Source organism: Labeo rohita, chromosome 8 (assembly GCF_022985175.1).
Source record: "Labeo rohita strain BAU-BD-2019 chromosome 8, IGBB_LRoh.1.0, whole genome shotgun sequence".
NCBI lineage: Eukaryota > Metazoa > Chordata > Actinopteri > Cypriniformes > Cyprinidae > Labeo > Labeo rohita.
Window position 1 is genome coordinate 34,144,060 of NC_066876.1, and position 18,317 is coordinate 34,162,376.

General features: G+C 35.1%; 1 protein-coding gene across 8 annotated transcripts in view; it reads left to right on the top strand.

The window, feature by feature from the left end:
- Window positions 1-223: 223 nt before the first annotated feature.
- The window catches only part of LOC127170111 (citron Rho-interacting kinase), an 86,206-nt gene continuing 68,112 nt past the window's right edge, over window positions 224-18,317 (top strand). For all 8 annotated transcript variants that reach the window (XM_051117891.1, XM_051117893.1, XM_051117895.1 and 5 more), the window contains exons 1-7: window positions 224-561; window positions 5,504-5,605; window positions 5,908-6,051; window positions 6,147-6,266; window positions 15,400-15,570; window positions 15,652-15,705; window positions 15,932-15,985. In XM_051117891.1, coding sequence (XP_050973848.1) covers window positions 5,908-6,051; window positions 6,147-6,266; window positions 15,400-15,570; window positions 15,652-15,705; window positions 15,932-15,985 — 543 coding nt within the window. In that variant the 5' untranslated portion in view covers window positions 224-561; window positions 5,504-5,605. The remainder of the gene's footprint in view (window positions 562-5,503; window positions 5,606-5,907; window positions 6,052-6,146; window positions 6,267-15,399; window positions 15,571-15,651; window positions 15,706-15,931; window positions 15,986-18,317) is intronic.

Sequence of the window (18,317 nt, forward strand, 5' to 3'; positions counted from 1 at the left end):
TGTATGAGTGTTATATGTAGATAGACAGACTCTCTAAAAAGTCTCAGAATATATGATAAGGGAATAAAAACTACGTAAGCAGTGAGGCACAAAATGTCTAAATTGGAATTAGATGTGAGGAGAAAAGCTAAATATCAGTTGTGAGTGAGATGGAGAAAAAGAGAGAGAGAGAGAGAGCGCGCTGAGTTTCAACAGTGAGTCAGTCTGCTTGTATTACTGTGATTATAGAGAGCTTCTGCAGTGGAGAGAGAGAGACTGAGAGAGAGAGAAGGTTGTGCACGATTCATTGTCACTTCTCTAGGATACAGCTCGCTTGCCTCCTCGTCTCAGTGCTCCTCTCTCTTCCCACTCAAGTGTATCTGATCAGTCTCTCCTGCACAACTCCTCTGTTTCTCAAGAACTCTGAGGATGACTCCTCCAGAAACCTCCAGCCACAGATGCCTGTTCTCCAGCTCATGGCTGCCCAGGACGACTCAACACTCTTGGGCTTCCCTCGCGCGGACCTGCCCTCTCTAAAGTGGATCCACAGCGGAACAGCAGCTCAAGCCGGTCTCCTTTAGGGTGAGTGTCTTTGACAAGATATGAGTGTGTTAATATTATTTAATGAATCACAGAAAGAGATTTCAGAAGTGGATTTGCAGTTTTTTTTTTTTTCCGTAAACGGTTCAATGTGACTCCTAGTTGCATATTGTCATTAGTGATCGTATAAAAGCTGAGAATACGTCCAGGTGGCTTCTCAGATGGGTGCAAGGGAGAGAGTTGAGACTAGTGGTGCCAACACAGATGCCAACACTGTCAGCGTGTGAACTCTCACTGTGTGTCATGACACCAGGTCTGTACAGAACATCACCACTGCGCTGGTCATTAGTATTCCCAGTACAGCACAACCGCTCTGATATCAGCTGCTGACTTACTCTTATTGAAGTATTAAAGTTTTGCATTGGGCTGGTACTTTATTAAGTGATCACATGCACCATTTTCACCAGAAAACAGGTGAAAAATCCAGAGGATGGGGTCTTTTGACCCTATAAACCGCATTGCAATGCCCTGGTAACCACCCTGGCATCGTGACAGAGTTTTGCACCACTCACATTTTCTTCAGCAAAATCAAATATTTATTGATTCCTGGCCGCACAGTTCAGGTAGCCGTTCTGTAGTGCGCTCAGAGAGAAAAATACAGTATGTGGGTGTAGTGAAATAGAAATGTATGAGGAAAAGAGTAGCAAGAAGGTGACAGAATGGACTTATTTCTATGGAAACAGCACTTTCCTCTCTTTCTCCCTCCTCCCTCCATGCACTGCTACAGAAGACTCTTATAGATGTTTTTATGTTCCCCACTGGAAAGAATCCGATAATGTATTTGCAGTCTGCTGGGAAATGCATCAACAAATGCCAATCATTTTTTAGATGTGTTAACAAACAAAAAAGTTGCATTTAGACACGCCCATAAACCGCATCACTTCCTGTGTTCATTCTGTTACCACTGACGTGAAGTCTTCTAATCCGGCAGTTGGAGATTTCAGGAGAATTGTGTCTTTCTGTCGCTCAAGCTGTTATTAAGCCACTTAAACTGTCTGAATCTCACACTGGATTGGCTGTGTTTCAGAACACATGCTGAAGCAAATAAACGAACATTTGGGACTTGAACCTTGCTAAACCTACTAATATTAGTATAGCTAGTCAATTCAGTTAATCTCTACTTCTTTTTGCGCTCATAATCCAAAACCAGCATTCATAATAAGCTTTGTTTACCTATTAGTCACAATCTAAATAATATGCAGGTTCAGCATGCAGTTTTGCACGATTGTAGAATTATTGAATTGCATTAAGGATATGCAGTGATTAGCATTAATGCAGAGCTGTCTGAAAGTGTATGTAAGTTTGACAGTGAGATGATTTCATGCAGCAGCCTGCGGTGTGTCGTGATGCACAAGCTCGGTAATCCTCGAGAGCTTTTCATCTGCTCTCAAACACGATCCCACACGCACACTGATAACTGAATATTATTTTTGGGAAATAATAATGCGATTGACGCGAGCACTCACACATAAGTGTTGATCAAGTAAAGGGATCGTGTGGTCGTGACTGCAGCTCAGACTGCTTCCGTTCAATAGAGTTACTGAGATATAGAGACAAGCACGAGAAACAGAGTGTTGTTTGATCTTTACGAACAGAAAGTGTTACTGTGAGTGAACTCAGTGCATGACCTCAACACCTGATGCATGCATCTGCATATTTGTGCATTCATGAGGTTGCTGCAACAGGTCCTTCAGAAAGATCTATCTATCTATCTATCTATATATCTATATGTATGTGTGTATGTATGTATGTATATGAAGAGTTCATTTGCAAAAACAGATAACTCAGTTTTAACAATTTTCCAAAATCATGTTTTTTTTTTATTGTGCATTCCAATTTATCTCAATCAAACTTTTTTTTTTTGATTAGGTAAATACTAAATAAAATGCAGCTGACTAACACAATAAAACATCATAAAAAAACATGATTTTTGAAAATTAAACATTATTATATAAAATATATTATTTTGTTCATTTTATTTTATTGAATTTATTTTAATTTGTTCGTTTTATTTTTTACATTTTATGTATTTTGTTCATTTTGATTGAATATTTATTTACTGTATTTATTTATTTACTTGTTTGTAATTTGTTCATTCTATTTTATTGTATTTATTTGTAATTTTTCATTTTTAAATTACAATTTTTTTCCATTTAATTAAATTTTATTTATTTATTGATATACTATGTATCATTATAAATTTACATTTAGTATATTAGTTTAATTTTATTACATTTATTGTAATTTAATTTAATTTTGTTAAATATTATGTATTTGTTTGCATTTTATTTTATTGTATTTCATTTTGTTCATTTTAGTTTATTGAATATTTACTTGTTTGTAATTTATTGTTCGTTCTTGATTAATTATTTTTATTTTATTGAGTTTGTTTTTTTAGTATTTTTCATGTTAATTTTAATTTGTTAAATTTTTTTATTGAATTTATTTTATTTTGTTTATTTTATTTAATTTTTTTGTTCATTAATTTACTTAAGTTTGTTAATTTTATTTTATTTAATTTATTTATTTTAGTTTATTTATTTTACTTTTCTGTTTTTTGAAGGGATTTATTTTTATTCATTGATGTATTTCTTGCTTTCTTTCTTTATGTATTTATTTATTTTAATTTGTTAATTTTATTTTATTAAATGTATTTATTTTAATTTCTTTTTATTTATTTGTTTGTTTTTAGTTAGTTAATTAGTTATATTTAGCCACATCAAAGAGTGCCGGTCAAGTGTCGGACCAGTTGTTCACACAGTAAACACATCAGTTAAACCTTACCTGTCAATCATCACAAGCTCTTGTTTACATTAACGTTCCATGATGTTCCATGATCAGTGATTTTATATTCATTCAGGCCTTCAGCATGTCAATGCGTCATAGCTTTTAAAATATTCAGCTTTTAGAACTGTTGTTATTTTCATCCCCTTTGGTCAGAGTTTCTTGTTTGTTTCCCATTTCGCTACAGCTGAATTTCTCTTATTCTCCTGCCCCAGAGATCAGCATTAGCTGAGAGATCAGAATAATTAAATCATGCCTCATCTTGAAACGCTGTGTTGCTTTTCCACATACTAAATTATGCATCCAGCTGGCTTCAGAAGTATAATCATATTTTTGCATGACCATTTGCATGTCCCGGTGATGTAACCCGCAGTACGTTTAATGGTGTATTAGATGCAGTTTGTTTTAAAGTTGAGGAAAAATGCAGTATCATGTGTTTTTCAAACTTTTTAACTTTGATCACAGGATAGTTTAAGACATAAAAATCAGAGTAAAAATCATGCATGATCATGCATATTGTTTAATAGTGTTTTTGCGAGGGTAGAAATGATGACATCATAAATGTATATGTACATGTGAGAAAGTTAAACACTCATTCGAGTGTAGTCACGGGTTTGAGTCTGCATGGCACATGTGTGAACCGAGTTACAGGACCTTCAGCAGGTTTTGTGTGTTTGCCTTGTGTGTGTTCCTGCAGGCTGCACGTTTCTGTGAATGTGAACATGAGTTCATACCGCTGCTTTGGAATCAGAAAGCGATTCCATAAGCATCTTTTGGGTTTTGTGTGTGCGTGTGTTTTGTAATCTATAAGCCTCCTAACGCTGAATTGTAAAGCTTCAGGCTACTGAAAGAAAAAGCCAGAGAGAAAGAGAGAGAGAGAGAGAGAGAGAGAGGGAATGATATGGAGGAGTAGAGATGCTTGTGCTTTTATTAGGAGCTCTTTTCTTCTGACGTTCATTTTTTCCCTCCATCTCCGAGGATGCCAAGTAGAGAGTGGCAGTTCGAAACAGTCTGTGCATATCTAATATGATTGGGATGGTTAAAAATAGACTGCACTATACGCTCCGTGCTGAGCTTGTATGCAGTGAATACTTAGTTTTGTGGGATTCGGAAAGCAAAATGGCAGAAGGATTCAGTATACGTTCTCATTCTAGAGACTAGAGAGAGTTTGACTGGACAAAAATTGGATGTTCCCTTGAGTGCAAGATGATGTCATCAATATTTTTGGTTTCCATGATAGAGAAGTGATGTTTATGAGCTCATCCTGCACCGCTTGTGTTACATGAACTACCGTTTTTGGTGTCTTCTGCTCACCAAGTCTGCATTTATTTAATCAAAAAATATGTTAAAAACAGTTAAATATTGTTGGAAATTAAAAAACTGTTCTCTATCGGATTATATTTTTAAAAATGTAATATATTCATGTAATGCAAAGCTGAATTTTCAGCATCATTACTCCAGTCATCAGTGTCACATGATCCTTCTGAAATTATTTTTATATGCTGATTTGCTGCTCAAGAAACATTTCGTGTTGAAAACGGAATATTCATATTTTTGTGGAAACAGTGATACATTTTATTTTCTGGGATTCTTTAATGAATAGAAAGTTCTAAAAAATTTGAAATAGGAATAAATGTAACATTATAAGGTCTTTACTGTCACTTTTAATAAATTTAATGCATCCTTACTGAATAAAAAGTGCATCTTATTGACTTCTCCAAGCAATTGGAAGATGAATGAATGTGGTGATATTGCAGATTTGACAGATGTTCTTCAGAAAGTGTAGTTGGATAATAAATACATTTAATCTGAATGCAGATCAAATGTGTGTCTTGGAATCATGTTTCTTTTTCCTTTTGGAATCAAATCATGTGCAGTTTTATAATTGCAATGATTAATCATTTGTTGTTTGTACTCATATTGTTGTTTTCTGAGATTTGTAATATAAAAATGTAATCAATTTACATATCTCCTGGCTTAATTAGAGCTGAAATGAAGCATCTAATTGTTTTGCTGGCTTTGTGGATGATCAGGAAACCAACTTTTATCAACAACAGAAGTGTTATTCGTTCGTTTTGGTATAATTAAAGTTTAAATGTGGTTTTGCGTTCTTCAACTTCTTTTTTTTTTTTCCTTTTAGAAAGGGCACGTTCATTCAGACCTCGTCTCTCAGCCTTCAAGCACATAGAGAACGACCTTCAGAGACAAATCTTTCAGGAAGTCTAGACAATCATATATAAAGGTATGTTTGCATATATTGACCCTATGTTACACTCTTAAAACTAAAGGTGCTTCATGATGCCATAGAGGGACCTTTATGTTTTCACTAAAGGTTCTTTGTGGTGAACAAAGGGTCTTTAGTTTATGAAAAGGTATGAAAGAGATGCTTCTTTAAAGAATCTTTGACTGAATGGTTCTTTGTGGAACCAAAAATGATTCTTCCATGGCATCGCTTTGAAGAACCTTTGAAAGCAATTTTATTTTTGAGAGTGTAGGGATAATTCAGTCCCTCATATGTGCACTGATGTTTCCTTTCTTTAAAAGATGGAGCAGGAAATTTCCAAAGTGCAGCGTAAGATGTCAGACCTGGAGTCAGTTTTGCAGCAGAAGGACGTGGAGCTCAAGGCTTCAGAAACCCAAAGAACCATCTTAGAACAAGACTTGGCCACCTATATCACCGAATGCAGCGTAGGTTTACTGTTAACATGTGGAAATGTGGCGTGATCTGAACTGCACGGCTTGGTTTGTGAGACTTTTTGTTTGTTTTTATGTGTGTATTTCAGAGTTTGAAGCGCAGTTTGGAGCAGGCCCGCATGGAGGTGTCGCAGGAGGATGATAAAGCTCTGCAGCTCCTGCACGACATACGGGAGCAGAGCAACAAACTGCAGGAAATTAAAGAACAGGTTTGAGTTAATTTCAGGCATTACTGTAGTGCTTTATTGACTATAGATTATTCTAATGAGTGAAGAGCTCAGTAAACTGCAAAGATAAGTTTCTTAATCAGTATTTTTGTCTTGCATTTATGGATTTAGCAGACACTTTTATCCAAAGCAACTTAAATTTTGTTAATGCGTTCAAAGCTGTATACACATTTATCAGTTTATGCATTCCCTGGGGAACAAAACCAAAAAATAGCTTGAAAATGTACTCACCCTCAGGTCATCCAAGATGTAGATGAGTTTGTTTCTTTTTCAGATTTAGAGAAATGTAGCATTGCATCACTTGCTCACCAATGAATCCTCTGCAGTGAATGGGTGCCGTCAGAATGAGAGTCCAAACAGCTGATAAAAACATCATAATAATGCACAATTAATCCACACCACTCCAGTCCATGGAGTGGTGTACTGGCTTAAATAAAAGTCCTCTATAATAATATCTATAATAATGCTTTCCCCAGTGAAAAAGGTCGTTTTGTCTGAATCAGGAGAGAAATATGCACATAAAGCACCGTTTTCAAGCCACAACTGTCCAAAAAGTTCCAAAAAAGTGTGACAAGACAACAGGAGATGATCGTTTTCATTGGGGGAAGTGTTATTATGGATTTTATCCAAAGCAACAGTTTGCAGTAAAAAAGTCTTGATGGGTTTATTTCTTACAAACACGTTTGGCTTCACAAGATGTTAACTGATGGACTGAAGTGGTGTGGATTACTTGTGATTACTGTGACATTTTTATCAGCTGTTTGGACTCTCAATCTGATGGCACCCATTCACTATCCATTGGTGAGCAAGTGCTGGAATGCTAAATTTTTCCAAACATGATGAATAAACAAACTCATCTACATCTTGGATGGCCTGAGGGTAAGTACATTTCAGCAAATGCTCATTTTTGGGTGAACTATGCACTAATGAATTAAATTACAACATAAACACACTTTATAAAGCAGAAAACGTTTTGAGTTTTCATTTTATGTACCTGACTGACATAACCAGAGGTTTCAGGATAGTGTGCACTGTGGTTCATTAAAGTATGTTTATATACAGGAGCATTCTGTGACGTGTCTTTGTTTAGCACTGGGGGGTCTGAGTGAGCATTTCACAGATTTCGCAGATGATTCCCATAGAGCTTCACAGGCGTCTGCTAATAAGAGCCCTGCTGATAGTCCACAGTATGAGTACAAATGATCTCTGTCCATCTCAGCTTCTCAAACACTATCTGAAATAGCCACGGCCACTTACAGCCACACACAAAGTGATGGAAAATGTAGGACTGAAGAATGAGATGTGAAAGTAAGGACATAATGGAAAAACAGCCTGCTTTCTGCCGCTTCTTGCACGTCTCCCCCAGAGCCAGGCTCCATCGCACTGCGGTTGCCATGGAGACAAAAATGGTATGTGAAGGATGCAGATGCAGTGGAAATGCTGTCGTGACAAGCCGGCAAAGGTCTCAAATTAGCAGCAATCAGGCTTTAAATGAAGTGTTCACTTTCCATTTATCCTACAGATTTGATCAAATGGTTCAGTTTGATAAAATTTCAGTTTGCTTTCACCAAACTTTGCTACTAGTTGATGCTTTTAAACTCTGCTGCATAGAGTAAAATTTTCTTTGTGTTTTGTTATATTTATGAATTTATAAACAAGTTTTTGAAGTTTTTGAACAGTACATTTTTTAATGTTTTTTTAAAAGAAGCCTCTTCTGCTCATCAAACCTGCATTTATTTGATTTATTTTGAAATATTTTTACTATTTAAAATAACTGATTTCTATGTAATTATATTTTAAAATGTAATTTATTCCTGTGATCAAAGCTAAATTTTCAGCATCATTACTCCAGTCTTCAGTGTCACATGATCCTTCAGAAATCATTCTAATATGCTGATTTGCTGCTTAACAAACATTTTTTTTCTTATTCTTATCAGTAAAACAGTTTAAAACAGTTGAGTAAAAAAAATTTTCAGGATTCTTTGAATTTTTGATTTCTTTTTTCAGATAAATGCTGTTCTTCTGAACTTTCTATTCATCAAATAAACCTGAAAAAAATTCTACTCATCTTACATAATAATAATAATAATAATAAATGTTTTTGTGAGCAGCAAATCAGAATATTAGAATGATTTCTGAAGGATCATGTGGCTGTAATGTAGGAGTAATGATGCTAAAAATTCAGCTTTGATCACAAAAATAAATTACGTTTTAAAATATATTACAATAGCAAACAGTATTTTTAAATAGTAAAAATGTTTCAAAATTTTACTGTCTTGTACTTTGGATCAAATAAATGCAGGCTTGGTGAGCAGAAGAGACTTCTTTGAAAAAGCATTAAAAAACTTACTGTTAAAAAACTTTTGACTGGTAGTGTATATCTATTTTTTAAAGAGTGTTAAAGGAAAGGAGTGTTTTTGAAAATAAAACTTGAAAACTATTTAAAATTTGACTCTTCTGTAGTTACATCGTGTACTAAGACTGACGGAAAATGAAAAGTTGTGATTTTCTAGGCTGATATGGCTAGGAACTATACTCTCATTCTGGCGTAATAATCAAGGAACTTTGCTGCTGTACCATGGGTGCAACAGGCGCAATAATATTACGCAGTGCCTGAAAGTGATCGGCACTAAGGTGTGTAGATGCAGAGTTGTGCCTCCTGCACCCATGGTACGGCAGCAAAGTTCCTTGATTATTACTCAGAAATGAGAGTATAGTTCCTAGCCATATCAGCCTAGAAAATCGCAACTTTTCATTTTTCGTCCATCTTTGTACACAGTGTAACTACAGAAGAGTCAAGTTTTAAATAGGAAAAATATTGAAACTCTTTGGTCATTTTTGAGCGAGATGCTAACGGTCTAATCTGATTCAATGATCTGTGCTAAACTATGCTAAAAGTGCTACCGCCAGGCCCGGAGATCGGCTGAATGGATTTGAAAACGGTAAAACTCAACTGTTTAACTCTAAGGGCCTTGGAAGATGAGCCCATTAAAAAAAAAGTGGAATGTTCCTTTAACTAACTATATAAAACTAACTATCTAAATAAATAAATATTTTTAGGTCTATGAAGCAATTACATTTTTGTTTTTATCTAATTACATGATGTGCCGTTAATTAATCACACATCAATTTTGGCTGAGAAATCACCCCAGAGATCATTTAAAGTCATTATTGTGTTAGATGAGAAAAGCATTGAGTAGCCATTACAAAAAGTAGCTTTAGAAATAAATATTTTGATTCAACGTTGCATAAATAATAATATGGTAACACTTTACTTAAAGCCCTTATATATAATGCATTATAAATTAAGCTTTAATGCATTAATTATGCCTTGTAATGCAATGCATAATATAATGAATAATTGTAACCACAGTTGTGATACATTATAATACTTATCTAATCATTGTTACACCTTTAGAAAGTATAATACATTAAAACAAATGAAAAACAAACATTCAAATATAATGCATTTTAAATTTGATTGCAGTTATTTATGAAATTACAATATATTATGACGTACATTAGGAATACCTTTATGATGCATAAATAAATGCTTTGTGTTGCCAATGTTTTTTTTTTATGAGTATTTAATAACGAAAATAATTTAAAAATAAATGACATTAAACTGTCAATATGAAATGAAAGCTGCCTTGCTTTTGGTTTTTGTTTCTGTTATATGCGTTAAGAAGTTATTAATAACGCATGCAATATATATTATTATATTAATATATATATATAGTAAATGTATAGTAAATGTGTGAGTGTATGTGTGTATATATATATATATATATATGTATATATGTATGTATATATGTATATATGTATGTTTGCTTCCAATTATATTAATATATATTAATTATATTCTCTATTTTTGCTCTGCCAAGAAAATATATTTATAAACAAAGACAAAGCAGAAGCAGAAATAAAGTGTTTCTTTGTGGAATGAATCGAGTGTTTTAGAAATAAATCAGTTATATAAATGATTCAATGACTCGTTCAATGCCCTGATTTTGAACTTTCAAAATGCAGTTTAAATGCGGCTTCAAACGATCCCAGATGCGGTTGTAAACAATCCCAGCCGAAAAAGAAGGGTCTTATCTAGCATAACGATGTGTTATTTTCAAAAAAATGTATATACTTTATATACTTTTTAATGTCAGACACTCGTTTTGTCTTACTCTGCCTGAACTGTTTTTGTTCCGGTTCATGACAGTTAGGGTTTGTTGAAAAACTCCCATCTCATGTTCTCCCTCAACTTCAAAATCATCCTATATCGCTGTTTTACCTTGTTTGTTAAGGGTGTTTGATCTTCTTTGCATGTTTACTTTGAAAGACTGTGTCAGTACTTCTGCAGTGATGTAGGATGATTTTGAAATGAATTTTGAAGTTGATTTTTCGACATACCCTAATTGTCTTGAGCCAGAATACACAGAGTTCAAGGAGAGCAAACGCCAACGAGCGTTTGAGAATAAAAAGTATTTAAATTTTATTTTTTTAAATGAAAATAACAGATCGTTTTGCTAGATAAGACTCTTCTTTCTCAGCTGGGATCGTTTACAACCGCATTTGGGATCATTTGAAGACACATGTAAACAACATTTTGAAAGATTAATATCGGGGCACCGTATCAGTCCATTATATGGAGAAAAATGCTGAAATGTTTTCCTCAAAAAACATTTCTTTACAACTGAATAAAGAAAGACATGAACATCTTGGATGACAAGGGGGTGAGTACATTATATGTGAATCTTTGTCTTGGAAGTGGACTTCTCCTTTAAAAGCAGTCACTTGTGTCCTTGCTTAATGAATCAGTATGTTTGAAAGAATCATTTGAGTGAATGACCTTAATGACTCCCTCTTAAAGACTATCACTTGTCGCCACATACTAAGAGGATATATGGAACGTGCAAACACAAACCAGCTGAAATAAATTAAAATATATTTTAAAATAGCTTAAAATAACTTTTAATTAGCTGTTTTACATTTTGTTGTGCCTAATTTTATTGCGTCAGTCGCACTGCTTTATGGGATAGTAGTAGCTCATTTCTTCATTAGTGCTGTATTTTCATCCGTTTATTATTTATTTCTTTTGCTTCCAATCAAAATTTGTACTGTTTTGATTCGTCTTGGAGCAGGTTTTTGTTAATGGCTTTTGCTAAAGCTTTTGTTTTTAAATCCCTATAGGCAAATGACTGTATTGTAGAATTTACAACCAAAACGCACACACAGAAAAGCCTTGTTCATTTCATGATTTTCTGAAGTTTGTTAAACTCAGGGGGGAATCGGTCCATTAAGCTGTCAGTTCAGAGCAGAGCTGCTTTTAAAGGGTGATTTCCAGTTCAGATGCAACTTGTAGCAGCCAACAGATTTGGTGTGTGCTTTGGCTTTTAGCTTTTGGGCTTTTAGTGGACTCGCTCATTTGAAAGTTGCTTCAGATAATGTGAATGGTGTCTTAAAAGACTAAAATGTTTGATAATTTACTGCGTTCAGTTTCTGAGAGTCATGAACTAAGGCAAGTGTTCATTTGAACTAACTTTATACTTCGAATTTACAAAATTATTGTTCTAAATACAAACTTTAATGTTTCTTTTAAAATAAATGGACATTAATGAGCCAAATTTGTCATTTTAAGACATTAGGATCTGTTAAAGTCTAGAGGAGATGCATTTGAGTTTGTTGTGTTTGATCGATATGGTTTTTTAATGCCTGATATTGATATATGAAGTGCTGTGTCTCTGAATTTTCAAAGCAAGATATGAAAAATGTTAAATTTAAGCTAAAGCATCATTCTGCTTTCTGTTTCAGTCTGATTGTCGTTTAGAAGAAACAATTGATGTATTCAGGAGATCTCATTTGTGGTTTTCTTTCTCATGAATGAGTGTTGCATTCAGGATTTTTTTAGTGCCTGCAACCATTGCAGATGTTGAAATTCCAGGCACTTTCTGGCAAAATGTCATTGTTACGATAGACGTTATTTGTGCAGGAGAGCATTTAGCTCACTATTGATAATTAAGCAATCACATTAGCATAGAGGACTGACAGATGAAGATTGTGTTGACTCACTTTGAGCTGATTTTTTTTTTTCATATTATGACTTTCATTTGGGAGGCAATTTTGCAAAATGTCAAGCACCTCTTTTCTGTTGTTTCTGGTGCGTAATTATAATTCTCATTATGGTGATGTAAAGCAAACATGCTTTTCCATACCTGTTTTTGTGAGCTTCACTGCTTTTTCTTAGTTCTTTTATAATATAGCAGACTCTCAAGTGCTGTATGCTTTTATTAAAAGGCTGCTGCATATTATTAAGGACAACAAAAAACGTTAAAGGAGCAGTTCAGCGGTTCTCAATTTCAGTTCTAGCAATCCCTTGCTCTGCATATTTTGTATGTCTCTCTTAAGACGCCTGATTCAGATCATCAGCTTATTAGTTTCGATTGACATGGTCCCTGCACAGTGTTCACTGCTTCCTACTTCCTGTGCACGGGAAATCCGTTCCGTTGAAGTTCACTTCTCTTTGGAACATTCATTCACGGATTTGAGCTACGCCATGGCCTGCAGCATTTTTACACACAAAGTGATAAGAGAAACAGGCGAAGATTGGAATTGAGAACCGTTTGAATAGTTCACCAAAAAAATTAAAATTTGCTCGGAATTTCCTTACCCTCAGGTCATCCAAGATGTAGATGAGCTACATCACTTGCTCATCAGTGGATCGTCTGCAGTAAATGGGTGCCGTCATAATGCTAGCAACATGCTGATCATGTTATAAACATGCCAACAACATCTTAATCATGCAAAAAACATGCCAGCAACATGCTAATCATGTTAAAGCATGCTAACAATATGCTAATCCTGTTAGAAACATGTTAGCAACATGTTAACAATATGCTAATCATGCTAAAAACATTCTAGCAACATCTTAATCATCATAGAAAGATGCTAACAACATGCCAGCAACATGTTAATCACATTTAAAAAAGCCAGTAACATGTTAACCATTTAAAGGAATGCTAACCACATCAAGTTTCTAAAATCAATCATGTTAGAAACATGTCAGCAACATGCAATGCTAACAACATCTTAATCATCCTAAAAACATGCTGATAAGGCTTGAAACATGCTAAAAACATGCCAGCAACTCATAAATAATGTTAAACCATGCTAGCAATATGCTAATCCTGTTAGAAACCTGTAAGCAACGTTAACACAAAGCTAATCATCATAGAAAGATGCTAACAACATGCCGGCAACATGTTAGTCACATTAAAAACATGTCAGCAACATGTTGATCATGTTAAGGCATGTTAACAACATGTCAGTCATGTTAAAGTATGTTAGCAACATATCAGTCGTGTTAGAAACATGTTAACAACATGCTAATCATGCTTTAAAATGTTAACAACATCTTAATCATCCTAAAAACATGCTGATTAGACTTGAAACATATTAAAAACATGGTAGTCATGCCAGAAACATGCTAATCATGTTAAAAAGATGCCAGCAACATGTTCATCATGCTAGAAACATAGTAGTAATATGCTATTTAGAGTTCAAACAGCTGATAAAAACATCACAATAGTCCATAAGTAGTCCACACTACTCTAGTCCATCAATAAACAACAACTCAAAAGTGAAAAACTGCATTTGTAGAAAACAAATCCATCACTTAAATTTTGATATCCGTTACTACTGGCCAAAATATGAGTCTATAATCCATAATAACCCTTCATCCAGTAAAAAAAAGTTCATACCACGTCCTTTTCACAATAAAATTCTCTGACATATTTGTTTAGAACTGTTTTGGACTGTTTTGTATTTCTCTCCTGGTTCAGACAGTATGTTTTTTTTTTTGTTTTTTTTTCCCCACTTGAGGTAGCAATATTATGGACTCGTATTTTGATATTACCGTTTGATATTAAAACATCTTAATTATTATTTGTTTTTTACAAACACACAGCTTTTGACGGCACCCATTTACTATCCATTAGTGAGTAAGTGATGTAATGCTACATTTCTCCAAATCTGATGAAGAAACTAAGTCATCTACATCTTGAATGTCCTGTGGGTGAATACATTTTTAATAAATTTTAATTTTCGGTTTCCTATTCCTTTGATTGTTAATTTTTATGGATGCAAATTACCTGATCTCCACATGAGCATGTCCAACATGCTTTACAACAACGTTTAATAAACACAGACAGTTACTGATTCTATCTCCTACGCTTGTCATGCTAGATTTCCTTTTCGCCTTTAACATATCCCCAGGCTTCCGTTTATCGTTAAACGGCATAAGACGTCTCGTTGTGGCCTCATTACACGTGGCGTGAATGCGATTTGTGACCTGTAGCTAATGGCTGATGAAACGACGAGGACCGATTCGGACTCGGGCTGGCACACTCACTGTGTCCGCCCACTCGCTGGCCTTTCACCCACTCAGCACACTTATGTATCCACTTCTCCGCTCTGCTTTTCATGTGCTGCTCTCTCTCTGTATCCCGAGGTTGGTTACTCAGACTGATTTCATCTCCTCTGCCTCAAGCTTTCACAAAGGTCCTCTGATTCGCCAGGTTTATTTGATTCTGCCGTTTTGCACGAAACGGGTTGCTTAGTGCTGCATTCGAAATGGGTTGCATGAACCCGATCTGATTCCTTTATGGTTCTCAGTTGTATGGACGGTGTGGCATTTTGAACCCTGGAATATTAATCTATTAAATCTACTACATGCCTTCTGTCGTCTGATTGACAGTTTAAAGTTTTTTTAGCAAGTTAGGTTAACTTTATTCGTCTCCCGTGGGAGAAATTTGGCTTGGACAGAGGGCGTGCTGCACAAAAAAGACATAACATAGAGACCAAAAAAAAAAAAAAAAAAAATTTCACCAGATAAACTTATGCAATTAACACTCCCACGCTAATCCATCAAAACATGCTTCATGTGTCTGCTGTGAAATTGCACTGAAAGAAACATTGGATAAAAGCATCTGCTACTTACAGTACTTGTCCATATGAGCTAAATAATAAAACATTTTGACCATGTTTCTATTCTTTATAGACATAGACACAGAGGACTTGTCCCTCAGTAACTAAAGTGCCATTTTAACCATTTATGTCCCTGCAGGAGTACCACGCTCAGCTGGAGGAAATGCGTGTGTCTATTCGTCAGCTAGAGGAGAACCTGTCCGCCGCTCGCCGCCGAAGCGACCTGTACGAATCTGAGCTGAAAGAATCCCGCCAGACCAGCGAGGAGCTCAAGAGGAAGGCTGTGGAATACCAGCAGAAGATTCAAAAGGTTTGTTCACATTCAGAGCAAGAACCATCCTGCTGATGCATGCTAGATGAGATGCGATCAGTCTGTATTTTTAATTTGCAGGCTAAAGAGCAAGGCAAAGCAGAGATGGAAGAACTTCTGACCAAATTGCAAAAGGTACATCCGATATGACAACTCATTATTTGAGAAGACCAACATACAGTATTTCTTTCCTAACTAGCCTAACTGACAATACTTCCATGGTAAATGAACCAAAATGCCGTTTGGATCAACCAGCACTAACCAGTCTGGAGCGTAAATTCATGCTGTTTTTAAGTGCAGGAAATGAATTGCTAATGCAGCTGTTTTTGTATTTAAGTTTCTTTATTTGTAAATGTCTCAGACCAATGCAGAGCAACAAGTAAAGATGGAAGAACTCCAGGAGAAGCTTGCCAAGGTACCGTTCACATTCAAATAAAACCTTGTCTGAAGAACTGAAACATTGTTTGTTTTGTTTTAAAATAATATTTAGCAGTATTATTGATTCAACTGCACTGACACTGTTAGTGACCAGAACTGAGCTGATAATAACAATAACTTTGCAACATCAACACTGTTGCTGAAATGAACTGAATCAACATTAAACTGATTTGAATAATAACACTGTTGTTATTTGCAGAGCTGCTTTATAGCTGAAACTAAGTTAGTTTTGTGATTGAAGTTTACAACATAAATACTTCTGTATTATCTATTGTATAAAGCACTATATAAATAAATGTGATTTGACTTGTCATGGATCACACAGCTGTAGTTAGATGATGGATGACCTATGACAAATACAAATATCCTGTTAAATTTACAATAAGCTTTAATGGCAGCTTTAGTTGCCAGAAATTCACAGTAAAAAAACAGTAACAGTGTTTCTGGTATTACAGAATGACATATTGCTGTGTATATACTTTAGAACTTATTACCATATAATTTGTTAGGTAATATAATGCTAATATAGCGTTATATGTTGTTACCATTATATATTATTATATGTTAATGCTTTTTACCTTAAAATGTAATGAGCACTATACACTGTAAAAAAAAAAAAGTCCCTAATATCCAGGGACTACTAAATTGTCCCTAGCAATAATTTTGATAGAACATTTTAAATATATGTACGTAACCACTGTTGTTGTAGTTTTGGCTGCATCTGAAATAGGTCAAGTAAAAGTAAATATGCTAGAAAACTGCACTCTTTCAAGGATGTACATTTAACATGTATTTTGAGGTGCAGCTCCTCTTATTAATGGAGTGTTTTCCCTAGTTAGCAGTAAACCGGTTACCTCACCTGGATATGTTCAGTTTGATTGGAAATATTGATATTTTATTTGTAAACATACTTTTTCGCTTATTTCAGTTAATTTCATAAAATTAGCAAGCTAAGACAGTAGCAGTACTGACAGTATCGTGTAAGCCAAAGTTTATAGAATACCCTTAAAGGGACTTTGTGTAAACATGGCTGAAGTCGCGAAAAGAGGAACAGACAAACCAAATCAATTGAGTCATTCACGCTGGAACCTCTCCGATGGATTCAAACTCGTGATTTCAATCATTCAGATAAAAACGACCAAAAGAACCATTAATTTCGAAATAGCTTGTAATGATTTTAAAAAGCACAGTGAAGGGTGAAACGGAGCTTTTCGAAACTCTGACTCATTAAAACCAGTTCATCGCAAAATGATTCGCTGTTTAGAAGCGCTCTGTGCAGTCGGATCGTAAATCATTTGATCCAAATCGGGACTTCAGATCGCGTACATTGGTTATCATTTCAGACTGCGTGCGGATCGTGAATCGCAAATCATTTGATTTAGATCGGAACTTCAGGAGCGGGTTTACGAATCGTATGATTCAGAGCGGGGCTTTGGTGAGGATTCGTGAATAGTTTGATTCAGATCGGGATGTTGATCGGAGCGCGTTCACGAGTCAGTTGATTTAAATCGAAACTCGCAAATCATTTGATTCAGATCGCGACTTCGGAGCGGGATCGCGAATCATTGGTTTAGATCGGAACTTCGGGAGCGGGTTCATGAATCTTTTGATTTAGATCAAATCTTCGGATAGCGAATAATTTGATTCAGATCATGACTTCGGAGCAGGTTCATGAATCTTTTGATTTAGATCAAACCTTCGGATAGCAAATAGTTTAATTCAGATCCGGACGTTGATCGGAGCACGTTCGCGAGTCATTTGATTTAGATCGGAACTCGCGAATCATTTGATTCAGATTGCGACTTTGGAGCGGGATTGCGAATCATTTGGTTTAGATCGGAACTTCGGGAGCGGGTTCATGAATCTTTTGATTTAGATCAAATCTTCGGATAGCGAATAATTTGATTCAGATCGCGACTTCGGAGGGGGTTCATGAATCATTTGATTCAGATTGCGACTTCGGAGCGGGATCGCGAATCATTTGATTCAGACTCCTTTTTCTTTTTTCGTGAAATTTTGCTAGCAGGAAACGCAAATTAATTAGCCTTAAGTTATATTCCTATATTCTCTTTTAAGTAGTCAAACTAACCTAAACTAAACATCTTTAAAACAGAAAGAAAAGTCACTTACAAAATGAAATTGGATGAACAATTTAAAAAATCTGACCAAATACATTGCCGAAACAAGTGAATGACATCTTCCTAAGAATGACAAAAGCTCTTCACTGTCTGACTTGTATTATAATTATGTCTATAAGCTTTTTGTGAAATTTGGATTTACTCATTAGTCTTTGAACTCTTCATTTTTAA